At 37.1% G+C, this 19,918-nt stretch overlaps 1 protein-coding gene across 1 annotated transcript in view; it reads right to left on the bottom strand.

The window, feature by feature from the left end:
• The window catches only part of LOC108666224 (protein kinase C-binding protein NELL1-like), a gene marked incomplete at its 3' end in the record, with an annotated part of 31,542 nt that extends 16,412 nt beyond the window's left edge, over positions 1-15,130 (bottom strand). Inside the window, exons 1-5 of the mRNA XM_047880708.1 lie at positions 14,953-15,130; positions 5,776-5,916; positions 3,875-4,143; positions 1,236-1,556; positions 172-191 (exon numbers count right to left, since the gene is read on the bottom strand). Coding sequence (XP_047736664.1) covers positions 172-191; positions 1,236-1,556; positions 3,875-4,143; positions 5,776-5,916; positions 14,953-15,130 — 929 coding nt within the window. The remainder of the gene's footprint in view (positions 1-171; positions 192-1,235; positions 1,557-3,874; positions 4,144-5,775; positions 5,917-14,952) is intronic.
• Between the last annotated feature and the right edge of the window lie 4,788 nt (positions 15,131-19,918).

Raw genomic sequence — 19,918 nt, 5'->3', positions numbered from 1 at the left:
ATATATTCAAATGGATATAAAAAGCTAAGAAAATTGAATGTAAGCAACGTGTAGAGTCTCATTCAATATCATTCAGAGTTCATACACTTCATGAATGCTTCACCAAGAGATCGCTTTCATAGCGGCACTAAATGGTCATGAATTTCGTATGAAGCTTTAACAACACCCGACCATTTGCGAACGATCAGAACCTGCATGGCAGTTATCACGTTAACACCTTGCCATTTGCACCCATTCAAATAAATTGCAACGACCACAGGGCTTATGTCAACATACAGAGCTTATGGCAACTCACAGAGCTTATGTCAACACACAGAGCTTATGTCAACACACAGAGCTTATGTCAAAACACAGAGCTTATGTCCTGTCTCTTATACACATCTAGATGTGTATAAGAGACAGGTATAACTTTATATGTTTAAGATGCATGATTAGTTCATGCATATATTGATATAAACCAATTATATACAATTAAATATATCTTCAGCGCACGCCATAAATTCGAACGTAATTAACCTGTAGAAATTCAAGAGAGTAAAGAACTAAACCTTTTACCGGCGTAGCTTCGTATTGGGAAACTCACAGTCGATTGCTGTGTAAATTGCAATGGAAGAAAATTGCGATCATAATATTTATTATTCATATATTGGAGAACACGCTTCACACGTGTACTAGAACATACAATAGATGATGTGGATAATTCGTAACAATTCCGTGAAGTAATTATAACGATGAAAAATAAGAGCGATGAAGTGTTTTCAGCTCTTAAAGAAAATAGGTTAGTTTGAAGACAGGTTGCAGGGTAAAATTGGCTTGTATTTTCAGTATTATGGTTAATAATTGGTAAATTTAATTTGTCTTCCTACTATTTTGATTATTTATCGGAAAAATTTATATGTCCTCCTACTATTCTGATTAATAATTGGCAAAATTGACTCGTCCTTCTACTAGTCTGAATAATAATAGGCAAAATTGACATTTCTTCCTACTATTCTGATTAATAATTGGTAAATTGACTTGTAATTTCACTATTCTGATTAATAATTGGTAAATTGACTTGTAATTTCACTATTCTGATTAATAATTGGTAAATTAACTTGTACTCTTACTATTCTGATTAATAATTAGAAAAATTGACTTATGTTTCTACTATTCTGATTAATAATTGGTAAATTAACTTGTACTCTTACTATTCTGATTAAAAATAATGCGCATGCAGTTTTTATTAAGCTTACCTTGAAAAGGAAATGTTTAGAGTTCCTCTGGCCGAGGTACAGCACAATGGGCTCGTCTCCATAATCCCCCAAAGGGATACCCGGCCGGGCTGTGGTCTTAACATCAGCGCTGATGTCAGCAGCTTTAAAACTTCTCAGAACTGCTGACTCTGCGTCTGATGAGTCAGCTAGTTCTTCGTCAGGAGAGATAAGGGGTTCTAGGGGCGCTTTGGTGTGGTCCAAGACAGAGAAATCTGTCATGGGGGGCGGCACGAGACGACGGAACACCCGACGACAGTCCACCCACACCTCGAGCTGTCCCCCCGACACCACCACCGACACCTACAGGCAAGGTGTTGGTGAACGCGAACTCGAGAATTTTGATATTGCTGGAATAATAGAAAAAATAATAAAACAAAAATAAATAATGTGAAAAAGTGTTGATTGCGAGCTGATTTAGTTGGAACAAAGTTCAATCAACAACCACCGACACCTACAGACAAAGTCTTTGTGAACATCAACTTTAAAATTTTAATAATGCTGGAATAATAGAAAAAAATAATAAAACAAAAATAAATAACGTCGAAGAGAAAATTAATAATGCTGGAATAATAGAAAAAAAACAAAACAAACATAAATAACGTCGGAGAGAATTTCAATAAGGCTGGAATAATAGAAAAAATAATAAAATAAAAATAAATAACGTCGAAAAAAAATGTTGATTGCGAGCTGATTTAATTGGAACAATGCTCAATCAACATTATTATCATATTAGATGCCTGATGAGTGATTATTTCAGCGTGGGAGAGGTAAACTTTGACTTCCATAGGATCTATTTTCACAATAGCGTGTTAGTTGCTGATTATTTGGTGACAATCTTTACAAAAAAATTCAAATTAAAAATTTTCGATTGTAATGCAAGTTTATTAGAGATAGAATTAAAATATGCATTCCAATATTGCATAAAATATGAACTTTTGTATTTTCATCATATTAAATATTGCATTACGATGACATTGTAAGTAAAATAAATAAATAAATAAGTAAAATAAATAAAATAAATAAATCGTAAATAAATTGCAATATTTTCATTTCTGAACGTACAGAAAAGTTTTTATTTTATTTTAAAGTGAATAAAAATATCACAGGAAAGACATAATTAGTTTTATAAAAGTTTCTAATTTAATAAAGGAGTTGAATTGACTTTGATTGGCTAGAGTTCGCGATCATTGTAACATTGAAGTGCTCACGTGTGGAGTTTGAAACGCAAGCGAAATGTTGAGACAGGGTCCAATAGCTTATAATCAAAGGATTTTTAAGTCACTAGATCATTAATAAAAATTGTTGGTTGCTTTTATATAACGTTCTAAAAGGAAACAAAAAGTTTGCTACACGAATTATACAATGTGTAAAGCTTGTAGGGCCATATGCAAAGTTATAAACACGTTAAAAAAACGACTGTGACACAAGATGAAAGTAGTTGGCTTGCATATAGCGCTGTAAAACGCAAACAAACCGATTGCGGCACAAATGAAAATTTTTGTCTCTCATAAACCATAATAAACTAAAGTCAATGATTATGACACAAGTGCTCATATAAACAAAAACAAACGCAAAAAACAATGATTGTGACACAATCTGCTCTTATAAACCAAAAACAATGATTGTGACACAATCTGCTCTTATAAACCATAATAAACCAAAAACATTGATTGTGACACAAACTGCTCTTATAAACCATAACAAACTAAAAAGCAATGATTGTGACACGAATTGCTCTTATAAACTTAAATAAATTATAAAAACAATGATTGTGACAATATGCTCTCATAAACCATTATAAACTATATAAAAACTACCATTGTGACACAAACTGCTCTTATAAACCATAATAAACTATATAAAAACAATGATTGTGACACAAACTGCTGTTATAAACCACAATAAACAGAAAACAATGATTGTGACACAAACTGCTCTCATAAACCATGACAAATTAAAAAGCAATGATTGTGACACGAATTGCTCTTATAAACTTAAATAGATTATAAAAACAATGATTGTGACAAACTGCTCTCATAAACCATAATAAACTGAAAACAACGATTGTGACACAAACTGCTCTTATAAACCATAATAAACTATATAAAAACAATGATTGTTACACAAACGGCTCTTATAAACCATAATAAACAAAAAAAAAAACAATAATTGCGACACAAACTACTCATTTAAACCACTTTTATAACACAAACTGCTATTATAAACCTCTCTTATAGCACAAACTGCTCTTATAAACCTCTCTTATAACACAAACTGCTCTTATAAACCTCTCTTATAACACAAACTGCTCTTATAAACCTCTCTTATAACACAAACTGCTCCTATAAACCTCTCTTATAACACAAACTGCTCTTATAAACCATAATAAACTAAAAATAATGATTGTGACACAAACTGCTCATTTAAACCTCTCATGTAACACAAACTGCTCATATAAACACCTCTTATAACACAAACTGCTCACATAAACCATAAGAAATTAAAAACAATGATTGTGACACAGCCTGCTCTTATAAATACTAAAACTACTACTAAAAACTACTAAATACTAAAAACTAAAAACAATAATTATGACACAAACTGAATTCTTGTCCCACCTTGTGCCATCGTCGGTCGGCGAGGCGGTATGGGAAGAGCTCGACATGGATCATGCCGTTATGAACATAATGCAGACGAAGCTCGTCTTTCCTGCCCGAAGACTGCAGTTCAAAAAGTCGCTGTAGGCCTTTAGAAAAAGATAAAATAGTTCCAGCGTTGCGCTCCTCCTGCTGGATGGTGGCCATGACGGTGAACTCTTTGGAGGTGGCTAGGATGGAGGAGGTGGAAGCGCGCACTGCGTCTGGCAGCTGTAGCAGACGTTCTTCACCTGTGGTGGATGAAGAGGAAGAGGTGGTGGATGAAGAGGTGGTGGATGAAGAGAAAGAGGTGGTGGATGAAGAGGAAGAGGTGGTGGATGAAGAGAAAGAGGTGGTGGATGAAGAGGAAGAGGTGGTGGATGAAGAGGAAGAGGTGGTGGAAGAAGAGGAAGAGGTGGTAGATGAAGAGAAAGAGGTGGTGGATGAAGAGGAAGAGGTGGTAGAGGAAGAGGTGGTGGATGAAGAGGAAGAGGTGGTGGATGAAGAGGAAGAGGTGGCAGATGAAGAGGAAGAGGTGGTGGATGAAGTGTGGATGAAGAAGAAGAGGTAGTAGATGAAGAGAAAGAGGTGGTGGATGAAGAGGAAGAGGTGGTAGATGGAGAGGAAGAGGTGGTGGATGAAGAGAAAGAGGTGGTGGATGAAGAGAAAGAGGTGGTGGATGGAGAGGAAGAGGTGGTAGATGAAGAGAAAGAGGGCTATGCAATAAGGCGAAATCACAATAAAAAAGGCAATATTACAATATTAATATTATTACAATATTAAGGTATACAATAGTAATAATGAGGTATATACAATATTACAATAAGGTATTATTTGCGTTGCAGGGGCAATACTTTCATAGCTCGCTAAGTGAACGTAAGTACTTACGCTCTATTTTCTTGTCTATGATTGGTGGATTTTGCTTGAAAGGCCGTCAATGATTGGCTGATGAACTTACGATCTCTTAACTTTTTTGAAAGTATAGGCACTGATTGGTAATTTTTGAGAGGGCGTGGCAGATGAGGGGGGTAACTACTAAAACCCCCTTATTAAAACCCCAAAAAGGTGACACTCTTATTCACAGCACGAACATAGATCTTACCGTCAGTGATACGCCCTTATAATTTAGCCTGCTAATTAAACTGGGTCAGGATGGCCCAACCCAGTGGATAAAAGTGCATAGCTATTGGAACAAATTCTCACTCAATTCTTTGAGTGAAACGCAAAATAGAACATTATAATAAATAAATACATTAAGAAAATAAATGGTTCATTCTGTCCAAAAATGATATGCATTGTGAACGTAACAGTGATACGACCTTGACCTTTTCGCCGGATCAAACTCGTTCATAATGAATGACACACTTAAGTGTGTCATTCACTATTAATGAGTTTCAAACTAATCAAATAATGAATCAAACTCATTAATCAAACTCATTAATAATGAATGACACACTTTAGCGTGTCATTCATTATTAATGAGTTTGGTTCCGCGAAAAGGACGTATCAGTGTTACGTACAGAATCAAGGGGGCAAAAAAATACAACAATATATGGACAAATTCGTACTCATTTCTATGGGTGTGGCCTCCTCGCCGGAACAAACTCTTTCATAATGACCCACATGGAGGCAAAAAATACATCAATATTTGGACAAATTCTCACTCATTTCTATGAGTGTGGCCTCCTCGCCGGAACAAACTCTTTCATAATGACCCACTTAGGGGCAAAAACTACATCAATATTTTGACAAAGTCTCACTCATTTCTATGAGTGTGGCCTCCTCGCCGGATCAAACTTGTTCAGAATGAGACACTTAGGGGCAAAAAGTATATAAATATTTGGACAAAGTCTCACTCATTTCTTTGAGTGTGGCTTCCTTACCTTGCAAGAAGATGGCAGGAGCGAAGGGCCTGGGCCCAGAGATGACGGTGAGGCCGCGGTAGGTTGTATTCCAGAGCTGCAGGGCCTCGATGAGGTCGACGTGATAGTGGCTGTCTAGGGCGATGAAGCCTTCAGCGCCGCCTGCACGAGGAGGGTTGATATTTAGCTGAAGGTTTTCAGGGGTTATATTATTAAAAGTAACTTAGAGATTGTGACTCCGTCAGCCAGCCACTGACTGCTTTTCAAGCGAAACCCACCGATCACAGAATATCTACTTGAACCGCAATGTGTACTTAGGCCGCTGCGTGTACTTAAGCCGATACGTGTACTTTAGGCCGCTACGTGACGTGTACTTAGGCCGCCACGTGTACTTGGGCCGCTACGCGCTCTAAGCGAGTTTTAATGCTACTTCCCCAGATGAATAAGGCCGTTGGTTCAAGCCATAAGTGAGAATGTATTTCATCGAGAAATGGAATCCTCGAGGTTCGCTATAGGAGAATAATTTAAATTAATTTAAAGTATATGGTCACGTAAGATTAAAGTAGTCGAGTCTCACTATAGGAGAATAATTTACTTTGTTTAGCTAGACTTTTGTTCCATAAGACATTGAAGCTAGGCTTCTCGTGGAGAGTTTGAACTGCAAATAAAAAGTTGAAGACACAGTCTAAAAATTTCTAAATCAAATTCTCATCGAAGAATACATTATTGTGATATATAATATAATATATAATATTGGATATATTAATTAAGCCTTACGTATAAAACAAGTGAATATACGATTAAAAAAATAGAAGAAAGAAAATACATATAACTGTAAATTTTCACAAGAAAACGGGGTTTTAGTACAAAAATATTACGGTTCTGTTATGTGCAAAGCATATTCTTCATGAAAGCCGTACATCTGTCTGAATTTAGGAAATTTTCATTGATCAATTATTCCAGTATAGTTTTCTTAAAGCGAATTTATCAATATTTTAGGTCATTCACTCTAGCAGTGAAATTAGTCAGAAGTTTTGAATTTTCGAAAAATAAAACATCTATTTTCATAAATGAGGAAAATTTGGTTAAATTCGATATTGCAATGCCAAAATTTATGGTGTATTTACATGACATGAAAATAAGCCTATTTAGTACTTTTTATTAAGTGCGCTTAAAACGTTGAAGATCAATATTTTTTGCAGATGCGTTTCATCTTAACATTTGAAAATTTAACTTTTCGAGACATTAACCTATCACGAATAAACTCATGCTACAAGGTAGATATGGTTTATAATTGACGTTTTGACGAGATATACTAATTTCAATTACGTACTCTTAATATAAAAATGTCGGAAACTAACCTGGTGAATTTCATTCCCTAAAGCACTTCAACTCTAAATTACCTAAATCCTGCGCTCAAAATAATGATTGGCATCAATCATGCAGAAGTAGCATGCCCTTTTGCTGTGTTTAACTGAGTCAGGACGACACACACATGAGTAAAAGCCTAACAATATTTGGAAACCGCCTATAGCTAGGCTACGGCTGAATAATCGCTACAGTCGGCGCGAAGCTATTTTGGGTCTGCGTGGCCATCCGCCCGTAATCAGTTTCTGGTCAGAATCTTCTTTCCGACTTAAAAGTCGCCTGAGAGTATGGCAAGGGTCGGCCGAGCCGAGTCATACGAAGCTTACAAGCTGCCCATGCAGAGGTTTCCATCTAAACCCTGAGCTGAAGCGGACATAGAGCAGCTGATTTACGTGCTTCCCGAGTCCAAGGCAGCACCTAAAGCAGAGTCCTGCCCGAATCTAAATTTTGTCAGGTAAAGTGTATCGCTACTTGGACAACATCTTACAAATTTCTCTGAGAGTGCAGCGCGTTAAAGCAACCAAAGTAAAACTGCGATGTGGTGACACGATGTGCACTGTGATGTGGTGACACGATGTGCACCGCGATGTGCACCGCGATGTGCACCGTGATGTGGCGACACGATGTGCACCGCGATGTGGTGACACGATGTGCACCGTGATGTGGCGACACGATGTGCACCGCGATGTGGTGACACGATGTGCACCGNAGAGAATGTCAATCAAAAACCTTACCATTATTTCGGTTAGGAGAATTTCCATGAAAAACACCACCATTATTTCGGTTAGGAGAATGTCCACGAAAAACCCTTCCATTATTTCGGTTAGGAGAATGTCCATGAAAAATCTTACCATTATTTTGATTAGGAGAATGCGCATCAAAACCACCACCATTATTTCGGTTGAGAGAATGTCCATGAAAAACCCCACCATTATTTCGGCTAGGAGAATGTCCATGAAAAACACCACCATTATTTCGGTTAGGGGAATATGTATCAATAATTTTCCCATTTTTTTTCGGTTAGGAAAAATGGATCAAAAACCTTTCCATTATTTCAGTTAAGAGAATGTCCATGAAACTTCCTCCCATTATTTCGGCCAGGAGAATGTACATCAAAACACCACCATTATTTTAAATAAGCTAATTTCTCTTAAAGATCTTCAAATCATTTCGAGCAACAATAAACCAGTCACCTTTGCGTGCGCCTGTGAAGAGTCAATGCACAGCGGCAGGTGATGGCGCCTTTTGATGGTACGAAGATCAAACCCACTATCATTATTATACACCATCATTTGTGATGGTACATCCTGTCTCTTATACACATCTAGATGTGTATAAGAGACAGCGTTTATGGTCATCGTATGATGTGCGTTTATGGTCATTTTATGATATGCATTCATGGTCATCGTATGAAATGCGTTTATGGTCATCGTATGATGTGCGTTTATGATCATCGTATGATGTGCGTTTATGGTCATCGCATGAAATGCGTTTATGGTCATCGTATGATATGCGTTTATGGTCATCGTATGATGTGCGTTTATGGTCATTTTATGATATGCATTCATGGTCATCGCATGAAATGCGTTTATGGTCATCGTATGATATGCGTTAATTATCATCGTATATATGCATTTATGGTCATCATATGATATGGCTTTATGGTCATCGTTTGACATGCGTTTATGTTCATGGTACGATATGTGTTTATGGTCAATATACGACATGCATTTATGGTCATTGTACGATATGCGTTTATGATCGATATACGGTATGTATTTATGGTCATCGTACGATATGTGTATTTGGTCAATATACGATATGTATTTATGGTCATCGTACGATATGTGTTTATGGTCAATATACGATATGCATTTATGGTCATCGTACGATATGTGTATATGGTCAATATACGATATGCATTTATGATCATCGTACGATATGTGTTTATGGTCAATATACGAAATACATTTATGGTCATTGTATGATATGCGTTTATGGTCAATATACGATATGGATTTATGGTCAATATACGATATGTATTTATGGTCAATATACGATACCGGTATGCGTTTATGGTCATAGTATGATATGCGTTTATGATCAATGAACGATGTGCGTTTATGGTCAATGTATGATATGCATTTATGGTCATTGTACGATATGCGTTTATGGTCAATGTATGATATGCGTTTATGGTCAATGTATGATTAAAAACCCTTCCATTATTTCGGTTAGGAGAATGTCCATGAAAAATCTTACAATTATTTCGGTTAGGTGTATGTGCATTAAAAACCACCACCATTATTTCGGTTGAGAGAATGTCCATGAAAAACCCCACCATTATTTCGGCTAGGAGAATGTCCATGAAAAACACCACCATTATTTCGGTTAGGGGAATATGTATCAATAATTTTCCCATTTTTTTTCGGTTAGGAAAAATGGATCAAAAACCTTTCCATTATTTCAGTTAAGAGAATGTCCATGAAACTTCCTCCCATTATTTCGGCCAGGAGAATGTACATCAAAACACCACCATTATTTTAAATAAGCTAATTTCTCTTAAAGATCTTCAAATCATTTCGAGCAACAATAAACCAGTCACCTTTGCGTGCGCCTGTGAAGAGTCAATGCACAGCGGCAGGTGATAGCGCCTTTTGATGGTACGAAGATCAAACCCACTATCATTATTATACACACCATCATTTGTGATGGTACATCATCGAAGGTTAAGCCGACTTACATTATCATTTGATTATTGATCGCCTCGATCGAGACTCGTAATCTACATGAATATTGTAAACGGGACGAGCAGCATGGCCGTATATATATTTATTGGGTCTTTGAATTATAAATGAACATGTCAAAGTGCCGGTAAAATGTTCTCAATTTAATTCATGGGTTAGATATAATTTTGTAGATAATGATGGGAACTTCTGGCATTGAAATCCAAGTTTCGATATTGTGGTCAGTAAAAACTAACCACAATAAATATATTACAGAAAAAACTATACGTTTAAATTCGGTCTGGAGTTAAACGTGTAGGTCAATACGAAGATTATTATTTAATAAATATAAGCATTGCATTTTTTTCAGAATAAAATTCCAGATTGAATTCGAACAGAATGTTTTAAATCGCTACAAATTTATACGAACCAAGCTTGATTATCACGAAGCTATCGTTCATCTGAATGACTAATATGATGAGAGACATATACATAATATCGATTTCCAGATAGCTTCGCTCTAATGGTACCCGAAACATAGCATTGAAAAGCGACTAGCGAGCGAGAAAATATTATTATTATTATTATTATTATTATTATTATTATTATTATTATTAGTAGTAGTAGTAGTAGTGAGAATGTATCGAGCATCGAAATACCTAAATGAAAAATATTTTTCATTTAAATAACACTTAAGAATTTAAAAATATTTTGAGTGAGTATTAATAAATGTTGATAGAAGAGAAGATGGTCTGCAGCTGATCAAAAAATCAAATTAAATCAAATATTAATAAAAAATGATTTGTGAACTTAGCTATAAAAAATCTTAGCTATATTACTGATAAAATACCTAGTAAAAGTAAACCAAATATTAATAAAAATGATTGGTGAATTCCGAGAAAAAAATCTTAGCTATATTATTTATCATCTTATTCTTAAAATGAATATTTTATAAATGCGGTTATATCTATTTTACGAAACAATAGCACCTGATCGTTAGGTTCCTCTAAAACGTTTTATTAACTTGGCAGGGTTTTCAAATGGAGTGTAAATGAATGATATTTAAATCATTTTCATCCGTACACATATTTTTACACAATAATTACGATGCTAATTTTAAACGTAGTTACATTGTTTAACTCATAAGCCCAAGATAATATGTTTGCAATACATCGTTTCTATCTTTTAAACTTGATGGGAAGAAAAAAGAGTTTTTCACTACATTTAAACCAGAAAAAAAAAGATTAAATTCATCATATAACGAAATGATTTAGCAGAAAAATTACGAAAAAATACAACTCAGTACTCACAGCAGTAAGTGACAGAGCGCATTTTCTCAAATTGGACGAAAACGTTAAGTCACGGACAGACGGACGGACGGACGTACGGACGAATATGACGAGCACAATAGCGCCTTTTTTCCATAAATGAGAAAATGCGTTAAAAATGGGGCGCAAAAGCGGGTAATGTTCACTTCAAAAGCGTGCGCGAGCTTGCAGAGCTTCAAGATGATTCATTTAATTGCTTTAAATTGCAGGTTCGAGTCCCAACACTAAGAGCTTGTTCTGTTTCGAACCACGTATAAGTGCTAGACGATCATCAAACCTAATGGTATTTCCCACTAAATAAGGAAAACGTCAATTAAGAAGTGATCTTCTAACACCTCGACAGCAGTTAACGTTTGAAATGCATAATTCTGAATCACGTTAGCAGTCTGACTCAGCGGCCATATTGTCGAAACTTACTTAAGAACACGTGGTGGCTTAAGTACACGCGGCAGCGTAAGTGCACGTAGCTTACATGTAACTGCTAAAGTACATGTGGCGGCCAAAGTACACGTAGCGGCCAAAAAACACGTAGCGGTCTAAGTACACGTAGCGGTCTAAGTAAATGTAGCGCCAAAGTACACGTAGCGGCCAAAGTAAACGTAGCGGTCAAAGTAAACGTAGCGGCCAAAGTAAACGTAGCGGCCAAAGTACACGTAGCGGCCAATTAGCGGCCAAAGTTCACGTAGCGGCGTAAGTACACGTAGCGGCCAAAGTACACGTAGCGGCGTAAGTACACGTAGCGGCCAAAGCTCACGTAGCGGCGTAAGTACACGTAGCGGCAGATTTCTCGTAAGGTATTGATGGGTTCAGCTTGGAAAACCTTGAGTTATTGGCTGAAGGAGTTACGAGTTTGCAACAATTTTTGATGGTACAGCCCCTAGTCCGCTGACTCACCCAGCCTTACGTATCAGATCGACCTGCGGCTCACACCAACAGACAAATTATACTAACTTGAGTGTGAGTATCATTGCATACATGTATGTGGCATGCATGTGGCAAGCATGTGGCATGCATGTGGCATGGGTACAGGCAAGATCTGTGGGTATGTGGCATTAATACAGGCAAGATCTGTGGGTATGTGGCATGGGTACAGGCAAGATCTGTGGGTATGTGGCATGGGTACAGGCAAGATCTGTGGGTAGGTGGCATGGGAACAGCCAAGATCTGTGGGTATGTGGCATGGGTACAGCCTAGCTTACTTGAGAGTTAGATTTTTCAGCCAGAATTAGAACAATGCGAGTTACCATTAGACTGTCCGCCACTGGCATTTTGGCCCTGATAAGCAGACGCCATATTACTGCAATTCTGCCAGTTATCCGACATTCATTAACCGCCTCTAGGTTATCCACAACTTATTAGTCCATCCAGCTATCTAGTGCGAATTAAGTGCCCGGAGCTCATCCACCAAATTGTTACCCATACAGAACATCCACCACATTGGTACCCCGCATGACATCCACCACATTGTTACCCACAGGCCATCCACCACATTGTTACCCCACATTCCATCCACCACATTGTTACCCCACATTCCATCCACCACATTGTTACCCACATTCCATCCGTTGCCCCTACGCAACATCAACCACAATGTTACCCCTCAGTTCATCCACCACATTGTTACCCGTACAGGACATCCACCACATTGTAACCTCACACGCCATCCACCACATTGTTACCCCTACAGGACATCCACCACATTGTAACCTCACACGTCATCCACCACATTGTTACCCCTACAGAACATCCACCACATTGTGACCTCACACGTCATCCACCACATTGTTACCCCTACAGAACATCCACCACATTGTTACCCCTACGAGACATCCACCACATTGTTACCCCTACGAGACATCCACCACATTGTTACCCCTACAGGACATCCACCACATTGTTACCCCTACGAGACATCCACCACATTGTTACCCCTACAGAACATCCACCACATTGTTACCCCTACAGGACATCCACAACATTGTTATCCATACAGGACATCCACCACATTGTTATCCCCACACGCCATCCACCACATTGCTATCCCTCAGTTCATCCACCACATTGATACCCCTACAGGACATCAACCAAATTAATTGTTAACCACACATGCTATCCACCACATTGTTACCCCACATGGCATTCCACATTGATACCCCACATGGCATCCACCACATTGTTACCCTTATGACATCCACCACGTTGTTACCCCTACAGGACATCCACCACATTGTTACCCTTACAACTCATCCACCACATTGTTATCCATACAGGGCATCCACCACATTGTTACCCCTCAGTTCATCCATCAAATTGTGACCTCCACAGCTCACCCACCACACTAAATGTTGCCCTCAGGTCAGCCGTTCATTACATCCACACGCTTCCTGGAACGCTGCGCATGCTGGCCACGAATGCCGGCTCGGTGCGTGAGGCTATAAACAAAGTCGTAAACTATTCGTAAAAACAACGAACGTCGACGCATCCGTTGCCATGGCCACGCACGGCAAAACAAGTCAGAGATGCTGCGCGACTCAGAGATAACGAACGGTTACAGGCGCGTTATCTGCGGCCAGACAAAAGTCGTCGCTGATTTATATTAGAAATAATAATAGAATAATGGCCAATTTAGAGCTGTTAAGAGACTCACTGGTGTCTAATTGCAAGGGCAATGTTGGGAAATGAAGCTATATTCCTTCAATTATACATAAACTGTTGTAAAATATAACTGTAATAATATTTAATAATAATTTAGTAAATATTATTTAGTAATAATATTTAGTGTAATAATATTTACTATATAACTTTAAGAAGATTAAAAGTAATTATTTTGAAAGAATTACGGACTTTTTCATTAATTGAGAAATTTTTTCCTTTTTCAATTGTCAGTGATTACGTATTGCACATGGAAAGAATTTGAACACTCTACGAATATCGCCACTAGGGTGGCGTTATTTAGCATAAATATAGTACTAAATAAAGTAGTATCTAGTGGTATAGTACCTATAGCACAGATTTAGTAGATGGTACAGATAATATATCATATACCAGCCATAATTAAGGCGGAAGAGTTTAGATAGCCAGGAAGCCCTTCAGGGCTTTACGCGAAAAAATATTATAAAAATATTTTGTCAGAACTGCTACTCATGCGATGTCATCAAAACAACATCAAAATTTTTATTAAAATAGTTTAACTGAAAAATTTTGTTGAACGGAATTATGAATTAAATACAAGCCTGAGAATTCATTGATGTATTAAAAATTATTTAAGCAGGTGAATTTATACAATTTTCCTATCTTGATGCGCCTTTTTTGCTGTTTATCCAAAAAACCTAAAGTTGTCTAAAATACATAAATACAAAAACAAATAATAAATCAAATAGATTACACTCAAACATATTCAAATACTACAATAGATATGAGAAAAAAATTTGAGAACATTATTTTATTGTATTTTGCGAAAGTATCGAACAAATTCGAAAGGCAGCTCACACACAACTTCTTTAAATCTCTTTTCACTATTGTTTTGGATACAATAAAGTGTACTGTAACAAGAGTACACAGTCAAAAATCAAAATAATTTATAATAATAAATGGTTGCTTGTAGAGATGGAAATTGCTGACACATAGAAGTGAATGTCTCTGTAATAATGAAGAGACCTTAATGCAATCATAAAACAGAAATAAGATGCAAAAAAGAATAACAAATGAAAGAAGAAACAAGAGAATTTGGAAATAAAGCAAGAAAATAAGAAAATAGCGTCACAAAATCAAACAACCTGGCTTGGGCATGTGGCATGGGTACAGCCAAGCGCTGTGGGCACGTGGCATGGGTACAGCCAAGCTCTGTGGCATGTGGCATGGGTACAGCCAAGCTCTGTGGGCATGTGGCATGGGTACAGCCAAGCTCTGTGGCATGTGGCATGGGTACTGCCAAGCTCTGTGGGCATGTGACATGGGTACAGCCAAGCTCTGTCGCCATGTGGCATGGGTACGGCTAAGCTCCTAACAGTCAGGCGCGTAAATAGCCACATAATTGTCACGTATGGCTTGGTGTGGCGCGTTAACAAGGGGCAGAACAGCGGCCAAAATCGTCGTTACGAGCAAACGAAACTCGTTTGTCATGCGACAGAGAGAAGCTGTCGCGCCATCGACCGCAGACCCAGGGGACTGCTAGACATCGGCGTTAATATATACATAGTTGCTATATATATAAAGAATATAAAGTAAACACGTTTTTATTCAGCGTTAATATATATAGTTGATATATTTATAAAGAATATAAACTGAGACCGGGGGACTGCTAGACATCGGCGTTACTATATACCGGTACCTGTACATAGTTGCTATATATAAAGAATAAAAACTAAACACGTTTTTCTTCGGGGTTAATGTATATAGTTGCTATATATATAAAGAATATAAACTAAACACGTTTTTATTCGGCGTTAATGTATATATATAGTTGCTATATACATAATATATATATTATGCTGTATATACATAGCTGTCTCTATATTGCTGTATAAAGAATATGAACTGAGGCCCAGGGGACTGCTAGACTTCGGCGTTACTATATATATAGTTGCTATATACATAATATATATATTATGCTGTATATATATTGCTGTCTCTATATTGCTGTATAAAGAATATGGACCGAGACCCAGGGACTGCTAGACATCGGCGTTAATATATACCTGGGCCTATACTTTCAAAAAAAGTTAAGAGATCGTAAGTTCATCAGCCAATCATTGACGGTCTTTCAAGCCAAATCCACCAATCATAGACCATAAAATAGAGCGTAAGTACTTACGTTCACTTAGCCAGTTTTGAAAGTATGGCCACTGTATAGTTGCTATTTATAAAGAATATAAACTAAGGCCCAGGGACTGCTAGACATCGGCGTTACTATATACCTGTATATAGTTGCTATATATAAAGAATATAAGCTAAACACGTTTTTATTCGGCGTTAATATGTATAGCTGATACATATAAAGAATATGAACTAAGACCCAGGAACTGCTAGGCATCGGCGTTAATATATATATATATAGTTGATATATACATGTATAAAGAGTATAAACTAAACACATTTTTATTAAAAAACAAGGATGGATTGTTTTTATAATCAAGAAAGAGGTTTTCAACAGGTATGCAACGTATTTTTATACGTCCTTTATATGATGGATCTAGTGATATGTCTGTATGGAAAATATTCATACAAAAGTTTATTCGTTTTAAAGACCGGAAAATGCATTTTACTATTAATTTCATTTTCGTTCTTTAAATAATCGAACGGTGTTTTTTTGCTAATGTAAATTGAAGATAAAAAAGTTGATGCATTAAGAACAACGTCTGCCAATCCCATACCGACATAAATATACTTATATTCATTCTCGGAACTATGTCTTTTTCGCTGACGTTCGAAAAGATATCGATGAGACTCTAGTTATTAGTTTGCAAACCACCGGATTAGTCATGAATTTGGAAACAATTTCGGAGAAATTTTCGATATGTAATTTTCGTGTTGTATGAAATTTACAAATTTCCGGTATTCGTCTAGATCAAAATTTAATTATTTAAATTTTTTATTACTACATAATAAATTATTATTCCAGAATGTTATTTTTCGCTACAAAAGCTCGCGAGAAGAATTGTTTGACGGATTAAAAAAAAGACAAGAAAAGTGTAAAACGCTTAAAGAGATATTTTAAAATGTATACAAAAATTTCTATAACAACATAGCTAACTAGCAAACAGTTCCGTTGCGAGGGGTTCCAATAAATATATAAGATAGTTATTATTTACCCTAAACAACCTAATATTTTTTCGGAAGCATAACCCATGCAGATATTCATCATGCAGCCATGACTAGTTGGAATGCATCGCTTGCAACTGTTGATAATTAACTTTTGTTGTTACAACAATACCTCGCTTGCAACTGTTGATAATTAACTTGGCATGTGGCATGGGTACAGCCAATCTCTGTCGCCATGTGGCATGGGTACAGCCAAGCTCCATGGGCATGTGGCATGGGTACAGACTGTCGCCATGTGGCATGGCCAATCTCTGTCGCCATGTGGCATGGGTACAGCCAAGCTCCATGGGCATGTGGCATGGGTACAGACTGTCGCCATGTGGCATGGGTACAGACTGTCGCCATGTGGCATGGGTACAGCCAAGCTCTGTGGGCATTTGACATGGGTACAGCCAAGCTCTGTGGACATGTGGCACGGGTACAGACTGTGGACATGTGGCATGGGTACGGCTAAGCTCCTAACAGTCAGGCGCGTAAATAGCCACATAATTGTCACGTATGGCTTGGTGTGGCGCGTTAACAAGGGGCGAACAGCGGCCAAAATCGTCGTTATGAGCAAACGAAGCTCGTTTGTCATGCGACAGAGAGAAGCTGTCGCGCCATCGACCGCAGACCCAGGGACTGCTAGACATAGGCTTTAATATGTATAGTTGCTATATATAAAGAATATGAACTAAACACGTTTTTAATTAAAGAACAAAGATGAAGTGTGTTTATAACCAAGAAAAGTTATTTAACAGGTAAATTCAACAGGTAAATAATGTATTTTTATACGTCCTTTATATGATGGGCCTAGAGATATGTCAGTTTGAAATATACATACATAAATACATGTATTCGTTTCAAAGGCCGGAGAAATTTAAGAATTTAATTTTCGTGTAGGGTGAAATTCAAACATTTCAGGTATTTATCTCGATCAAAATCTCATTGTTTAAATCTTTTGTTACCTAATAAACAATTTGGTTACATTCGAAACTTCGTTTATGCACAACAAATTTTATTTTTCGCAACGAAAGCTTGCGTAACAAATCATTTGACAAATTAAAAAAAAAGAAAAGTGTAACAAAAATGCATTATTAGGCGTTCGGTCAAAATTCCATGAAAGTAAACCCTGCCAACCTGCATAAATATGTTTTAACAAGCATAAATATATATTTAAAATGTATAAAAAATCTATACAACAACATAGCTACTAGCAAACCGTCCCGTCGCGAAGGGTTTGAATCGATAGATAAAATAGCTGTTATTTACCTTGATCAGCCTAATATTTTTTTCTGAAATTTTTCAAAAAATGTGAAAGCTAAAAGCATAACGCATGCAGATATTCATCAGCCATGAGTAGTTACAATGCCTCGCATACCATAAAACTGTTGATAATTAACTATTATTATTACAATACCTCGCTTGCAACTGTTGATAATCAACTATTGTTGTTACAACAATAACTCGGCTGCAACAAATTTTCTGATCGTTATGAGAGTACCGTTAAGAGGGTACCGTTAAGAGGGTACCGTTAAGAAGGTACCGTTAAGACGGTACCGTTAAGAAGGCACCGTTAAGAGAGTACCGTTAAAAGGGTACCGTTAAGAGGGTACCGTTAAGAGAGTACCGTTAAGAAGGTATCTTTAAGAGGGTACCGTTAAGAGGGCACCGTTATTCTTCACAATGAACTATTCATGCATAATTCCCATCAATAAATGCCATTGATTGATCATCTTGAATATTGTATGATAATCGTACGAGAAATAATATAAATATTTATTATGTTTAAAAATCACTCAGCGTGAAAATCACTGATTGCGACGTGAAGAATTACCGCGCCGGTCATAAGTCAGCTATAAATCGGCCATAAATCGGACATAATTTGACCTTACGAGCACCATGAAGCGATCACATTATCTCTAGATCAATAAGAAGATCAATAAATAAATAATGCTTATTAACAATGCAGTACAAGATAATTCCGTGATCATCCAGCACGGTGAAAAGATAAAGCACGTGACTCATCGGAGGAGCTAATATAGACACTGTGAGAAATGAGTGGAACTTTGTCTTAAAGGTGACACACTTCTTTGCTGCCGACACTGTGAGAAATGAGTGGAACTTTGTCTTAATGGCGACACACTTCTTGCCCATGTGTGGGTCAAACTGACCCAGTTTGACCGTCACTCAAAGAAATTAGTGGAACTTTGTCTTAATGGCGACACACTTCTTGCCATGTGTGGGTCAAACTGACCCAGTTTGACCGACACTAAGAAAAATTAGTGAAACTTTGTCCCAATATAAACACATTTCTTACTCGTGTGCTGGTCATTGCTCGGTAAAAGGACGCATTAAAGCTACGTCCGCTCTCTTCGTGAGCCGTGAGTAAGAAAGTGTTTCAAAATTTAAACAACACATTTATTTTTCTTAGTGTACTTTAAATCTATCAAGTAGAGTACACTCAGACGCCGGCCAGCCTTAAGACGCCGATAAATTATTTTATGCGTAAATACTCACTCTACCTCAGCCCGGCATTATAGAATAACAGTTATATATATTTTTCATTAAATGCCTCAGCCTGGTATTACACACAACAACAGTTATTTTTTTTCATTAAAATAAAGCAGTACTTAACTTTATTAAAGATTATCAGAGGGTCAAATTAAACTACTGTACCCACACTCAGGAAAATAATTAGATCATATTGTCCCAATAGTGACACACTTCAAGCACGTAGCACTGATACGCCCTTTCGACGGGTAAAATTGGGCGTGGATGACCCACAGGAGGGCAAAAAGTACATCGAAATTTGCATAAATTCGCACCAATTTTTGAGTGCTCTTTTTTTGCTCTCAATTTACCCAAAGGAAAATTTCTAGTATTTTTAGGACAGAGAACACATGAACTTTTGTAACATTATCGTACAGATCATGAATAATT

The sequence above is a fragment of the Hyalella azteca genome, unplaced genomic scaffold (genome assembly GCF_000764305.2).
Source record: "Hyalella azteca isolate HAZT.00-mixed unplaced genomic scaffold, Hazt_2.0.2 contig5977, whole genome shotgun sequence".
NCBI classification, from domain to species: domain Eukaryota; kingdom Metazoa; phylum Arthropoda; class Malacostraca; order Amphipoda; family Hyalellidae; genus Hyalella; species Hyalella azteca.
This window is presented reverse-complemented; position numbering and strand designations above follow the sequence as displayed.